Consider the following 13,725-nt stretch of genomic DNA (forward strand, 5'->3'; position numbering starts at 1 on the left):
GCTCCTCTATTCTCCTCTGTTCTCCATTCTCCTCCATTCTCCTCTATTCTTCTCCATTCTCCACTATTCTCCTCCAATCTCCTCTATTCTCCTCCATTCTCCTCCATGCTCCTCTATTCTCCTCTGTTCTCCATTCTCCTCCATTCTCCTCTATTCTTCTCCATTCTCCACTATTCTCCTCCATTCTCCTCCATTCTCCTCCATGCTCCTCCATTCTCCTCTGTTCTCCAGTCTCCTCTATTCTTCTCCATTCTCCTCCATGCTCCTCTATTCTCCTCTGTTCTCCATTCTCCTCCATTCTCCTCTATTCTTCTCCATTCTCCACTATTCTCCTCCAATCTCCTCTATTCTCCTCCATTCTCCTCCATGCTCCTCTATTCTCCTCTGTTCTCCATTCTCCTCCATTCTCCTCTATTCTTCTCCATTCTCCACTATTCTCCTCCATTCTCCTCCATTCTCCTCCATGCTCCTCCATTCTCCTCTGTTCTCCATTCTCCTCTATTCTTCTCCATTCTCCTCCATGCTCCTCTATTCTCCTCTGTTCTTCTCCATTATCCTCCATGCTCCTCTATTCTCCCCATATTCCTCCATTTTCCTCCATACCTTTCCATACTCATGCATGCTCCTCTCTTCTCTCATTCTCCTCCATACTTCTCCATACCCATCCATTCTCCACTATGCTCCTCCCTTCCCTCATTCTCCTCCATACTTCTCCATACTCTACATTCTACTCTATGCTCTTCCATTCTCATCCATTCTCCTCCACGCTCATCTATACTCCTCCATGCTCCTTTATACTCCTCCATTCTCCTCTATGCTTTCATTTGCCTCCATACCCCTCCATACTCATGCATGCTCCTCCATTCTCCTCTATTATCCTCCATGCTCCTCCATTCTTCTCCATGCTACATTCTCCTCCATTCTTCCTTATGCTTCTCCATACTCATGCATGCTCCTCCATTCTCCTCCATACTCCTCTATTCTACTCCATGCTCTTCCATGATCATCCATTCTCCTCCATATTCCATTCTCCTTCATGCTTCTCTATGCTTCTCCATGATCCTCCATTCTCTTTTACTCTCCCTCATGCTCCTCCATGATCCTCCATTCTCCTACATGCTCCAGAATGCTCTTCCATGCTTCTCTGTACTTTTCCATTCTCCTACATGCTTCTCCATGCTTCTCCGTGCTCCTCCTCCATGCTTCTTTATGCTCCTCCATTCTCCCTCATTCTCCTCCATGTTTATCCATGCTTCTCCATGTATCTCTGTTCTCTTCCTTGCTCCTCCATACGCCTCCATGCTCCTCTATTCTCCCCATTCTCCCCCATACTCATGCATGCTCCTTCATGATCCTCCATTCTCTTCTATGCACCATTCTCCTTCATGCTCTTCCATCCTCCTCCATGCTCTATTCTCCTCCATTCTTCTTTATGCTTCTCCATACTCCTCCATTCTCCCTCATTCTCCTCCATGCCCCTCCTTACTCCTGCATGCTCCTTCATACTCCTCCATTCTCCTCCATTCTCTTTTATTCTCCCTCATGCTCCTCAATGCTCCTCCATTCTCATACATGCTCCTGAATGCTCCTCCATGCTTCTCTGTACTTTTACATTCTTCTATACATGCTTTTGCATGCTCCTCCATGCTTCCCCACGCTCCTCCATGCTTCTCTATGCTCCTCCATTCTCCCTCATTCTCCTCCATGTTTATCCATGCTTCTCCATGTACCTCCATTCTCCTCCTTGCTCCTCCATACGCCTCCATGCTCCTCCATACTCCTCTATTCTCCCCATTCCCCTCCATACTCATGCATGCTCCTTCATGATCCTCCATTCTCTTCCATGCACCATTCTCCTCCACGCTCTTCCATCCTCCTCCATGCTCCATTCTCCTCCGTGCCCCTCCATATTCCAGTATGCTTCTCCATATCTCTCCATGCCCCTCCATACTCCTTCATATCCCTACATACACCTACATACTCCACGCTCCTCCTTATAGCCAAACGGATGGTGAAGGTTAGGATGGACTTAATGGGGCAGTGGGAGGCTACAGAGAAGATTGTTGTACAAGGCATAATAATACCCCATGAAGACTTCTACAACAGTCTTCTCTGTACCCCGATAATACGCCTCTAGTCCCAGCAGCGGCTGCCCAACACCGTGGTCCAGGGTTGTCCTAATTGAGGCCCCGCATCCCTCTGTGGTTTCATTGCTTTTTCATTAGAATAAATTTTGTCCTTAATGGGGTGGAAATCTCTCCATATATTGACCTCCGGCTGTGCTGGTGCTTATACACAGGAGCATGGTGCACAGCAGCATCTGATCAAGCAGAGCCGCACTTTTTTTTTTTACATGTTTTGGTCCCTTTAGGAGACTTGAAGGTTTGATCATTTGTAGAATGCACAATACTGTAATGTTTCAGTGTACTGTAATATTATCTATCAGACACAGGTTTGAGGGCTGGGATGGTCAATGGCATCAAAAGGCACCCTTGCCCTTATTTGTAGCCTATTAAATGCCGTCCAGGAGGTTAAACTGCTGGGATCGGAGCAGTAAGGCTTGGGTATCGGTTGTAAAATACAGCTCTTGAGCCCACGCCAAGCATGTACGGTGAATGTCACAAATAGAACCCCGGGCAGAGTGCGCCCACCAGACGCCATGGGCCAGATTTGCCCGGATTTGCTGGCTGCAGGCATCGACCCTGCTCTGAGATGTTAATGACTTCTGAGATATTATAAATGCATGAAATAAACATTTGAAGATAAGTCCAGTACCTGAAATAATGAGATATGATGAAGCAGTCTATGGATCAAGAGCTTTCCTGTCACATTGTATCACACGCTCGTTCTTTCTCTTTGTTACATTTTATCACATTATTGTAATTTCTCCTTGTAACACTGTAATATATATTTATCGTTTTTCTCCTTGTTACATTGTGTCACATTCTTGGCCTTCCTTTGTTCCATTACATCACTTTCTCATAATTTCTCTTTGTTACATTGTATTACATGTTCATCATTTCCCCTTGCTATATTGTATCACATGCTAGTTATTGTTCATTTTGTCAGATTGTATCATATGCTCAGTTGTGGCTTTTTTCACTCTTTGTTACATTATATCACATTCTTGTTGTTTATATTTATTACATTGTATCAAATGTTCGGTCTTTCTCTGTTACATTGTATCACATTCTCATTGTTTTATTTATTAAATTGTATCACATGCTATTATTATTACTATTTCTTATTGTTATTATAGCGCCATTTATTCCATGGCGCTTTACATGTAAGGAGGGGTATACATAATATAAAACAAGTACAATAATCTTAAACAATGCAAGTCATAACTGGTACAGGAGGAGAGAGAGGACCCTGCCTGTGAAGGCTCACTATCTACAAGGGATGGGTGAGAATACAGTAGGTGAGGGTAGAGCTGGTCATGCAGCGGTTTGGTGGAGTGAAGGTTACTGCAGGTTATAGGCTTGCCGAAAGAGGTGGGTCTTCAGGTTCTTTTTGAAGGTTTCGATGGTAGGTGAGAGTCTATGTTGTGGTAGAGTTCCAGAGTAGGGGGGATGCGTGGGAGAAATCTTGAATGCAATTGTGGGAAGAGGAGATAAGAGGGGAGTAGAGAAGGAGATCTTGTGAGGATCGGAGGTTGCGTGTAGGTAAATACCGGGAGACGAGGTCACAGATGTATGGAGGAGACAGGTTGTGGATGGCTTTGTATGTCATGGTTACAGTTTTATACTGGAGTCTCTGGGTAATGGGGAGCCAGTGAAGGGATTGACAGAGGGGAGAGGCCGGGGAATAGCGGGGGACAGGTGGATTAGTCGGGCAGCAGAGTTTAGAATAGATTGGAGGGGTGCGAGAGTGTTAGAGGGGAGGCCACAGAGCAGGAGGTTACGAGTAGTCAAGGCGGGAGATGATGAGGGCATGGACTAGGGTTTTTGCAGGAAATATTTTTTTAGGTGAGGTCAGCAGGAAGTGGAAAGGGCTTGCATATGTGGTTTGAAGGAGAGATCAGAGTCAAGGATTAACCCAAGGCAGAGAGCTTGTGGGACTGGGGAGAGTGGGCAGCCATTTATTTATTACAATGTATCATATGCTCGGCTTTTCTCTTTGTTACATTGCATCACATACTTGTATTTTTCCTTTAAGGTTTGATGATGCGAGTTTCAGCAAATCAAGATTATTCCGGACCCGACTGCAGATTCTTGACTTTTAAAACAGGAGATGAAATTAATGTTTATTACAAGCTGACTGGGAAGAGGGAAGACTTGTGGCAAGGAAGTGTAAGTCACCCAGCGTAGTCAACCTGACCACCACTGGCCCTGGGCATGGTTTCTATAGCTGGTGACAGGTACCCCATTGATGTCGGTCCAACATGTTCCCTTTATGGTCACAATAGATAAGGATGGATCAGAAGGTTTTCTGTCCAGCTTCTCTGTGTCCCTATGATACCTACCATCCCCATTAGGAAGAATTGGCACCATTGCAGCCAATCAGATAATAATTCGCATTTTGCCAGCACAAGGAGGAAAAAAAGAAACAGGAAATGAGATGTGTTATTATGATGCACAGAGTTTCTATGATAAGAGTGAGCGGGAAACGCACAAAGTGGGAAGTGTTGTCGTCAGGACATAGGGAGAAAAGTTCCCCACTGGATGCCGGTAAATTCAATCAGCATAAATATGTAAAAAATGATTTATTGTATAATAAAACATCATATAATCTGGTAACTGCACATCCTTCCACCACCTATTGTTATCCAGCCATTGGGGAACTACAGGTCCCAGCTTGACAGTGAGCGTTGCCTGTTGCTGCATTGCAATTTTTTTTCTCGTATTTTTCAGACAGGAAAAGCGTACGGCTTCTTTCCAAAGGATTCTGTTACTACTGAGGAGGTTTATCTGAGTGAGGAAATAGAGATCCCAGCGCAGGTAACGATATTTATATCGCAACTTTGAAACTTTCTGACTCCATGAGGACGTCAGCGACTCCACATTAACTGCTTTTTTTCTATTGGGGTCTAATGGAGGCTTTAAACACTGTCTAATCAGCTTTTTAATTCCATCATGCTTTATACTGCAGCTCTGCTCCATTAAGGGGTCTGCATATTCAGTCATTACACCTGAGCTGCACTGTCTGTTGGAGTCTGAGGAAGTCAGAAATCCACCTCCTGTCTTGTAAGAGGCCCAGGATGCGTTTTTCCCCTCCATGCTTTACACTGCAGCTCTGTGTGGTCAAATGAAGGTTGGCTTAATATTCTGTATATAGTGTAAACTTTCTTCCTGGGTAGGAGTTCAAGTCCCGTGTAGCACTGTTATGTGTTCATTGCATTCTGCGGGCACTGTATTTCTTTACTCATTTTCCACTATATGGTGGAATTATTGCAGTTGTGACACTACTATCTGGGCAGTAAAACGCTCCTTTTCTCTTCTTTGCAACAAACGGGTTGTAAAGTATTCTAAAAACATGGCTTCCTTCTCCCAAACACAGCACCACCCCTGTCTACAGGTTGTGTCTGGTATCGCAGCTCAGCTTCATTGACATGAATGGTGCAGAGCTGCAATACAAGATTCAACCTTGTGGACAGATGTGGCGCTGTTTGGGAAGAAAGCAGCCATGTTTTTCATACCCTGGACAACCCCTTAAAGGTTCTTAAATGAGAATAACAATGAAAGCCTTCTTATTTTCTCTCCAGGAGATTGATTTTGTGTGTCTGGACGGAGGGGAATATGTTTTTGAGAACGAGGACAGTGTTTTGCATCATATCAACAGAAACAAAGAAGACCCCATAGACCAAACTATACAGGAAGGTAAGAATACAGGAGGTAATGCAGGACAATCCCAATGTATACAAAGATTTGCATCTTCCTTTTCATATTAAAGGGGTTCTCTGAGATGAATAAAAGGGATCAGTAAACAAAATACAAACCCTGTTTTATAATCCTGGACCTCACTGAAAGCGACCCTGTAATTTCAGATAAGTGTTCAGAATCCACCTTCCTGTGTGTAAATGATAAATAACACTATTTCTGGCCATGATATGCTGTGCATCCTGCATTTATCACCAATTTTCCCCTCTGCAGCCTTTACCACTTATTTTCAGTTGTCTCTGAGCTAGTAGGCTGCAGACAAGATGCAATGATGTCTCCCATACACAGCACACACAGACAGGGATTACAGCTCTCCTGTCTCTATGCAGCACATTACTAGAAGCAGCATGGAGGACATGAAACAGCAGAACTGAGCAGTGTAGTTGTGAGTCCAGCACTGAGATGAGATAAAAACTTACTAAACTTACAACAAGGCAGCAGCATTATGGATAACACTGCAGTGTAGCTGTGAATCCAATTTGGGGGTGAGATAAAATGCTTATTAGAAAGCAGTAGTATGGTGGATCTTATAGAGCATTACTTAGCAGTGCAGCTGTGAATCCAGCTGTAGAGTTAAAAAAACACTTACTAGAAAGTAAAGCAGTATAGGTCTGTGTTTCTCTCTCTCTCTGCTCCTTCCTCCACTGACCTCAATAAGCAGCTGTAATCTGATCACTCAGTGAGCTTGCAGTCCGTTATTTTGAGCAATGCAGTATTTCAAAGTGAATAATTTGTTCAGGAGCAAAGTGGAGAAGTGGCTCTTAAGTTGAGAAGCACTGATAACATATATTACAAAATTTCTTACATTCTTTTTTACTATTGATGTATCTAATGTTTAATGAGACGACAGCGACCATTTAAAGTGAGTGCATAGGAATTTTGACTACTTTCTCATGTTAGTGCAGATTTCCTCCAAACTGGCAAGCACATAAAATCGCTGCTTATGGACAAGCACGTGACCAGTCCCCTCCAATTGTAGCACACCTTTCAAGGGAAAGCAGATTTTTGACTGGAGGAGGCTGATGGATGGGACTGGTCACATGACCTTGCACCAGCAGCCACTGTATTGACAGGAGTGTCCGTGAAGAAAACTGCACTAACAAAAGAAAGTGGACTACACCTTTAACTATAATGGATATAAGTTGCCATACCAGACAAAACTTACGGACAGGTGTGAAGATGTTTTTGGAAGAAAAAGGCCATGTGTTTCTAAACATATACAACCCTTTTAAGTTAACAGTAGATTTGCTCCAATAAATTTCCATTTCTCTGAGCATCCCGATGATCAAATACGATTGTCCCAGCTCTGATAGATCATCATTGTACGTGTTGCAAACAGAACAACACCAATTGATTTTGATAATGGCATCGCGATTTAAGCAATTTTCCCACATATTAACATTGGGCTGTCATGGTCCAATGCTAAACAGATACTATTTATAATATCAGAAACTTAGCTACATTGTTTCCTTCTACAGATGGACAATCTACCAAAGATGACATCATCCCAGAGTCACCAGAGCCTGAAGTTCGGGAGTCTTGGACTCCCTCCAGCATTGCTGGCTGGTTTGGCATGGGAAAAAAGAATGAAATTAAAAATGCAGGATCTAAAATCATAAACATGGAATCCATAAATGAAGAAGCTAAAGAAGCTCAGAAACAGCTGGAGGAAGATGCTCCTGAAAAGTCTGGCTGGCTTGGAGGCAGACTCAAAGAGCTTCTGCCCTTTGGAGAAAAAAAAGATGAACCAAAAGTAAAAGATGATGAGAACTATGGAGGAGAATCTTCCACCTCTAATGAACAGACTGACCAAGAGCAAACCAATATAAATAAGGAGGCTGAAGAGTCAAAGTCAAAGTGGTTTCACTTCGGAATTAGGGATGTTTTAGGGTTTGGGGCCAAAACTCAGAATAAAGAAGAATCAAACCTGAATGTGGTAGGAACAGATAATGAGGTTACTCCAGAGAATCCCAGTCAAGATAGTAATCCAATGCTTGATCTATCGGAGACCTCAAGAATGGACCAAAGTGCGAAGACAAAGGACATCCAAATGGAATGTATGGCTGTGACCAACGTACCAGATAAAGGTGGGTCTGATGAGTCTGCAAAAAAAGATGTTAGAGTGAGGATAGATGTGAGGTCTATAATGTGTAGAGTATCTGACAAACAAACAAGTTGTAAAAAGTTCCTAGAGTTACAAAAAAAGCAAGATCCCTCCACAAGTCAAGGAACATCACAATGATTCAGTCCCGTTGTGTCAAATGTTCTAAACTCAGATAAAAGTCACAGTATGGAGAAGGAAGAGATAGAGTTTGGAGAGAAGGGACATTCCACACAAACATCAGTACATAAGTCTAGACTAGACTAGGAGGGGCAAGCAATGACTTACGTAAATATCTTGATACATTGTAACAGGGAAGTGAACTAAATGGACTTGGTTCTGTTGTAGATGGAAACCCTCAGGATGAATTCAGCCACCATAAAGAGATGCATCAATCAAATGTTCATCTTGATGAATCATTGACAGAGATAATCAGCACTTTTCTAGAAGAAAGAAAGGAACAAGGAGTTGAAGGAGAACATTTTATAAAGACCTTGGGGTCTAATCAAGCTGATGATCTTGGAGAGTATGTAGCTAAGAATAAAGAGGATTCTGATACATTGTCACAAGGGATCAATGTCAGTGACATTTATTCCTTTGTGAATGACCAAGAGGAACATCAACCCAAGGTTTATCCTGACGATGAAATGACAAAGAAGGATAACACCTTTCACGATGGAGAAGAACATGATGAGAAACCTGAACTTGAAGAACCTGAACCTGTGCAGGCTTCAAAGTCTCGTCAAGAAGATGATTCCAGAGATCATACAGTTATGAGCAATGAATATTCTGACTCATTGTCACAGAGGATTGATGATGGGCTCAAACACGGAGCAGATTTGGTCATCATAGATGATCACGATAAGGCTGAAGTCATACATTTTGAAGAGATGGATCAACCACAGATTTTTCTTGTAGATAAATGGAAATTGGAAAGAGAAGGTGAACATGAAGAAATTCCCAAGAGACTTAAAGAAAACATCAACCCAATGGAGACCCAGGAACAGGAGAAAATACAAATTCCTGCAGAAGTTGTGTCTACAATGAGCGATACATGGAGTCTTGATGACCATTTCTTTGGGTCTTCTCATCATCTAAGAGATTATGTAGAGTCAACTGATGAAGAGAAAGTGAGCACAAACCTAAAGACAGGGAGGAAGGAGGTGGAAGAAACAAATGAAGAACATAAGACCATGAGATCTGAAAATAGAAAGCAAGCTGTGTGCACCACAAGTCAGGATCAGGACTGCATGAGGGGTCTTACTGAAGATGCACAATCCGGACAATATGGACATCAATGTCTTACAGCCGTATCTACCTACATATCTACAGATAAGACCACCATCGAAAACTTGAGACCCGTCACTGAGATGGTAACAGAATCTCAACTTGATCCAGCAGAAAAAGGCAAAAAGCTCAGGAGCCGAGAGGACACAGAGGATGTGGAGAATGAGAGTGATACCCCTAAATCAAGAGAAGGTGATGAAGATGACATCTTGTGGGATCTTTTATGGTGGCACTCAACTTTTTCAAAAATACAAATAAACATGAAATGGCCAAAACAATTTTTTACATGATTTGCAGGAGATGACAACGCCACGTTTTGGACTTTTATTAGAGATTTTGCTGTTTTAGGGAAAAACAATATTTCAGGGAGGATGGAGAAGTCTGTGTCCATGTGTATTTGCCATGCTGTGTTCACTAACTACAAATGCTGTGTATATCAGTGTTATTATAATCCTCCCCATATGATCTCCAGCCGGAATCAGTGCCCCCATAATGTGAGGAGCTTGGTTCTAACATCAAATTCATCTTCGCAATGAACATCAATTACCCCCTGACAATAGCCATTGATCAGACAGGTTTGATTTCCATTTGTCTTCTCCTACTGTTTCTCCAGATGAGCAGCACTGCGTTGTGTCCAGTGGAAGCTTCTCCCACCATAGAAATAATATTCTTATTGGTACTGGTATTTATGGCCACTTTTGGGTTATCTCATATCCATGGAAAGCTTAGACATGGGCGTGCATATATAACAGATCTATAAAATACCATCCCAAACCCTACAATGTGCCAACACCAGACACCACATTAAAGGGAACCTGACTCCCCCCCCCCCCCCTTCCCCAGGCGTTTGTAACTAAAAGAGCCACCTTGTGCAGCACTAATGACTAATGTTGCATTCTGGCAAGGTGGCTCTTTTAGTTCTTGTTCCTGCCACTGCTGAAAGAATCGTTTATCAAATTTGACCCTCATAACTTGAAATCGCCAGGGAGGCAGGTCTTTCCCCCCTAACACAAAGCCCCACAGCCGTCACTCAGGGCCTCTGCGCGCCGGGCGCCGCCTCCTCTTCCATCATTAGCGTCCCCGGCGCCTGCGCTGTAAGTTCGGAGGGCAGCGCAACTGCGTTTTTTTTTCGGGCATGCACAGTTGTGCTGCCCTTCGAACTTACAGCACAGGCGGCAGGGACGCTAATGAATTAACAGGAGGCGGCACGCAGAGGCCCTGAGTGATGGCTATGGTGCGTCTGTGTTAGGGGGAAAGACCTGCCCCCCTGGGATTTCAAGGTATGAGAGATAAACTTGATAAACGATTCTTTCAGCAGTGCCAGGAACAAGAACTAAAAGAGCCACCTTGTCAGAATGCAGCAGCAGTGCAGCACAAGGTGGCTCTTTTAGTTACAAACACCAGGGGGGGGGGGGTGACAGGTTCCCTTTAAGTGCTTCTTCCAGAAACATCATATAATGGTACTCACAGAGCCCCCGTAATGTGCCAACCAAAGAGATGTAAATTTCCACTCACAGTACCCCTATTAAGGTCCAACCACAGTAGCCCCATAAAGGTCCACCCACAGTACCCCCATAAAGGTCCACTCACAGTACTTCATAAAGGTCCACCCACAGTACTCCCATAAAGTCCCACCCACAGTACCCCCATAAGGGTCCACCTAGAGTACCCCCAAAAGGATCCAACGACAGTACCCCCATAAAGGTCCATCCACAGTATCCCCCATAAAGCTCCACCCACAATACCCCTATAAAGGTCCACCCACAGTACCTCCATAAAGTTACCCTCACACTACCCCATAAAGGTCCACCCACAGTAACTCCATAAAGGTCCACCCACAGTACCCCAAAAAAATTCCACCCACAGTACCCACATAAAGCACAACCCACAGTACCCCCATAATGGTCCACCCACAGTACCCCCATAAAGGTCCACCCACAGTACCCCCATAATATTCCTCCCACAGTACCCACATAAAGCACAACCCACAGTACCCCATAAAGGTCTATTCACAGAACTAGTATAAAGGTCCACTCACAGTACCCCCATAAAGGTCCACTCACAGTACACCTATAAAAGTCCACCCACAGTACCCCCATAAAGGTCCACCCACGGTACACCTATAAAAGTCCACCCACAGTACCTCCATAAAGGTCCACCCTCAGTACTCCCATAAAGTTCCACCCACGGTGCCCCCATAATGGTCCACTCATAGTAGTCCCATAAAGGTCCACTCACAGTACACCTATAAAAGTCCACCCACAGTACCCCCATAAAGGTCCACCCACGGTACACCTATAAAAGTCCACCCACAGTACCCCCATAAAGGTCCACCCTCAGTACTCCCATAAAGTTCCACCCACGGTGCCCCCATAAAGGTCCACTCACAGTAGTCCCATAAAGGTCCACCCACGGTACCTCCATAAAGGTCCACCAACAGCACCCCCATAAAGGTCAACCCACGATACCCCTATAAAGTTCCACCCACAGTAGCACTACAAAGGTCCACACACAGTACCCTATAAAATTCCACCCACAATACCTCCATAAAGTTCCACCCACAGTACTCCCATAAAGTTCCACCCATGGTACTCCCATAAAGTTCCACCCATGGTACCCCCATAAAGGTCCACCCACAGTACCACCATAAAGATCCACCCAGAGTGCCCCCATAAATGCCCACCCACAGTACCACCCATAAAGGTCAACCCACAGTACCCCCATAAAATTCCACCCACAGTACCCGCGGAAAGCACCATCCACAGTACCCCCATAAAATGTCATCCACAAAATCTCCACAAAGTGCCCATACATTGTAAACCACAGCCTCGTTGAAGTGGATGTTGGGGAGATTCAATACCATACACAACCTGTGGACGGGGGGGGGGGGGGGGAGCGCAGTTTTTGGAAGAAGGCAGACCATGTTTATCTCATTCCGGACAACCCCCTTAAGGATGGTGACCCCAGATATAAGGGCAATGCTGGTTGTCATGTACCTTTAAATAATGGGGTTATATTACCCAGTGACACCGCTGCTGAGTGTGCGCTGGGTCTCCTCATTATTTGAAAGTCTCTTGGTCATCAAACCTGATTAATTTATTTTGCTCTTTAGATAAATTATCTCCACACTGTGATGCTGCGGGGGCACCAGGGACCGGTGGGGGCTGCACCAATACTAAATATCTGGACAGTCCCTGGAAGAGACCACAGGGGGCAGAGGAGAGCCCAGGCCCATCATATGCATCACTGCTGGCGTTTACAGGTGAGCTGCCTTGTGCCAGACTGTAACAGAAGAGGAAATGTCGTGTAACCACAGCGCTGGATTTGTTACAATGTATCGTGTCTTTATCACAGCAGAGATGATGAGGAAGATCTCGTCAGGGTCCAGGGAGGTCCACTCCCGGTATCTGGTCCCGGTCTGGTCCCAGGTCACACGTACAGTCAGAGAGGTACAGTATGGAAACCAATCCTGCCCTCTGTCCTGCATGCACTGGCAATGCAATCTATTACTCTCTATTATCAGCCATTTCACAAGTTGTAATCATGTGCAGAAGCTGCGGCGCTCTACAGTGCCACCACCTCCAGAGACATTACTTCTGTAGAGATGTAGCAGAGCTGAATGACAGTGCAGCAGAGGAGCCACACTATGTATAGCAAAGAAGTGGTTCCGGGGGGCAGCATTGGTTGTCCCAAACGCCAAATGCCTCTGTGCAGCAACTGAGATGGAGATGCACTGAGCTCTCCCCCAATTTAACACCTCTCCTCTCACTTATAATTTTGAGAGGCAGAGATCAGTACTAGGACCTGTCCCACATTTTAATTTAAAAAAATGTATATAAAAAAAAAAACAGCCAACATTATAATAACCAGTTATAACAAACTTTTTCTGTTCCTAACTCCGGTTATTGTTGAGGATAGGGTTAGGACTTTGATTAGGGTTAGTCATAGTGCTAGGGCAAGGATTGGGCATAGCTAGGGTTAGGGAAAGTACAATGGTTGGGGGTAGTAATAAGGTTAGGGCTATAGTTAAGGATATTACAATAGTAAGGGATAGTACAGGGTGGGCTATTTATATGGATACACCTAAATAAAATGGGAATGGTTGGTGATATCAACTTCCTGGGTGTAGCACATTAGCGGGAGGGGGGAAACTTTTCAAAATGGGCGGTGACCATGACGGCCATTTTGAATCAACCATTTTGGATCCAACTTTATTTTTTCAAACTAATTGAGAATTTCACAAGAAAAACAATGCTGTGCTTGGTTTTAATGTAACTTTATTCTTTCATGAGTTATTTACAAGTTTATGACCACTTACAAAATGTGTTCTAAGTGCTGCCCATTGTGTTGGATTGTCAATGCAACCCTCTTATCGCACTCTTGACACACTGATAACAACACCACAGAAGAAATGCTAGCACAGGCTTCCAGTATCCGTTGTTTCAGATGCTGCACATC

The 13,725-nt window shown here is 44.1% G+C and overlaps 1 protein-coding gene across 2 annotated transcripts in view; it reads left to right on the forward strand.

Annotated features, from left to right (window-relative positions):
* The window catches only part of MIA2 (MIA SH3 domain ER export factor 2), a 328,595-nt gene that overhangs the window by 912 nt on the left and 313,958 nt on the right, over positions 1–13,725 (forward strand). The window contains exons 2-8 of one of the 2 annotated variants that reach the window (XM_069737598.1): positions 4,159–4,292; positions 4,854–4,940; positions 5,705–5,819; positions 7,358–7,966; positions 8,329–9,459; positions 12,380–12,529; positions 12,622–12,716. In XM_069737598.1, the coding sequence (XP_069593699.1) occupies positions 4,159–4,292; positions 4,854–4,940; positions 5,705–5,819; positions 7,358–7,966; positions 8,329–9,459; positions 12,380–12,529; positions 12,622–12,716 (2,321 nt within the window). The remainder of the gene's footprint in view (positions 1–4,158; positions 4,293–4,853; positions 4,941–5,704; positions 5,820–7,357; positions 7,967–8,328; positions 9,460–12,379; positions 12,530–12,621; positions 12,717–13,725) is intronic. The other variant, XM_069737605.1, reaches the window with a different exon arrangement.

Source organism: Ranitomeya imitator, chromosome 1, assembly GCF_032444005.1.
Source record: "Ranitomeya imitator isolate aRanImi1 chromosome 1, aRanImi1.pri, whole genome shotgun sequence".
In the NCBI taxonomy this organism is placed as follows: Eukaryota; Metazoa; Chordata; class Amphibia; order Anura; family Dendrobatidae; genus Ranitomeya; species Ranitomeya imitator.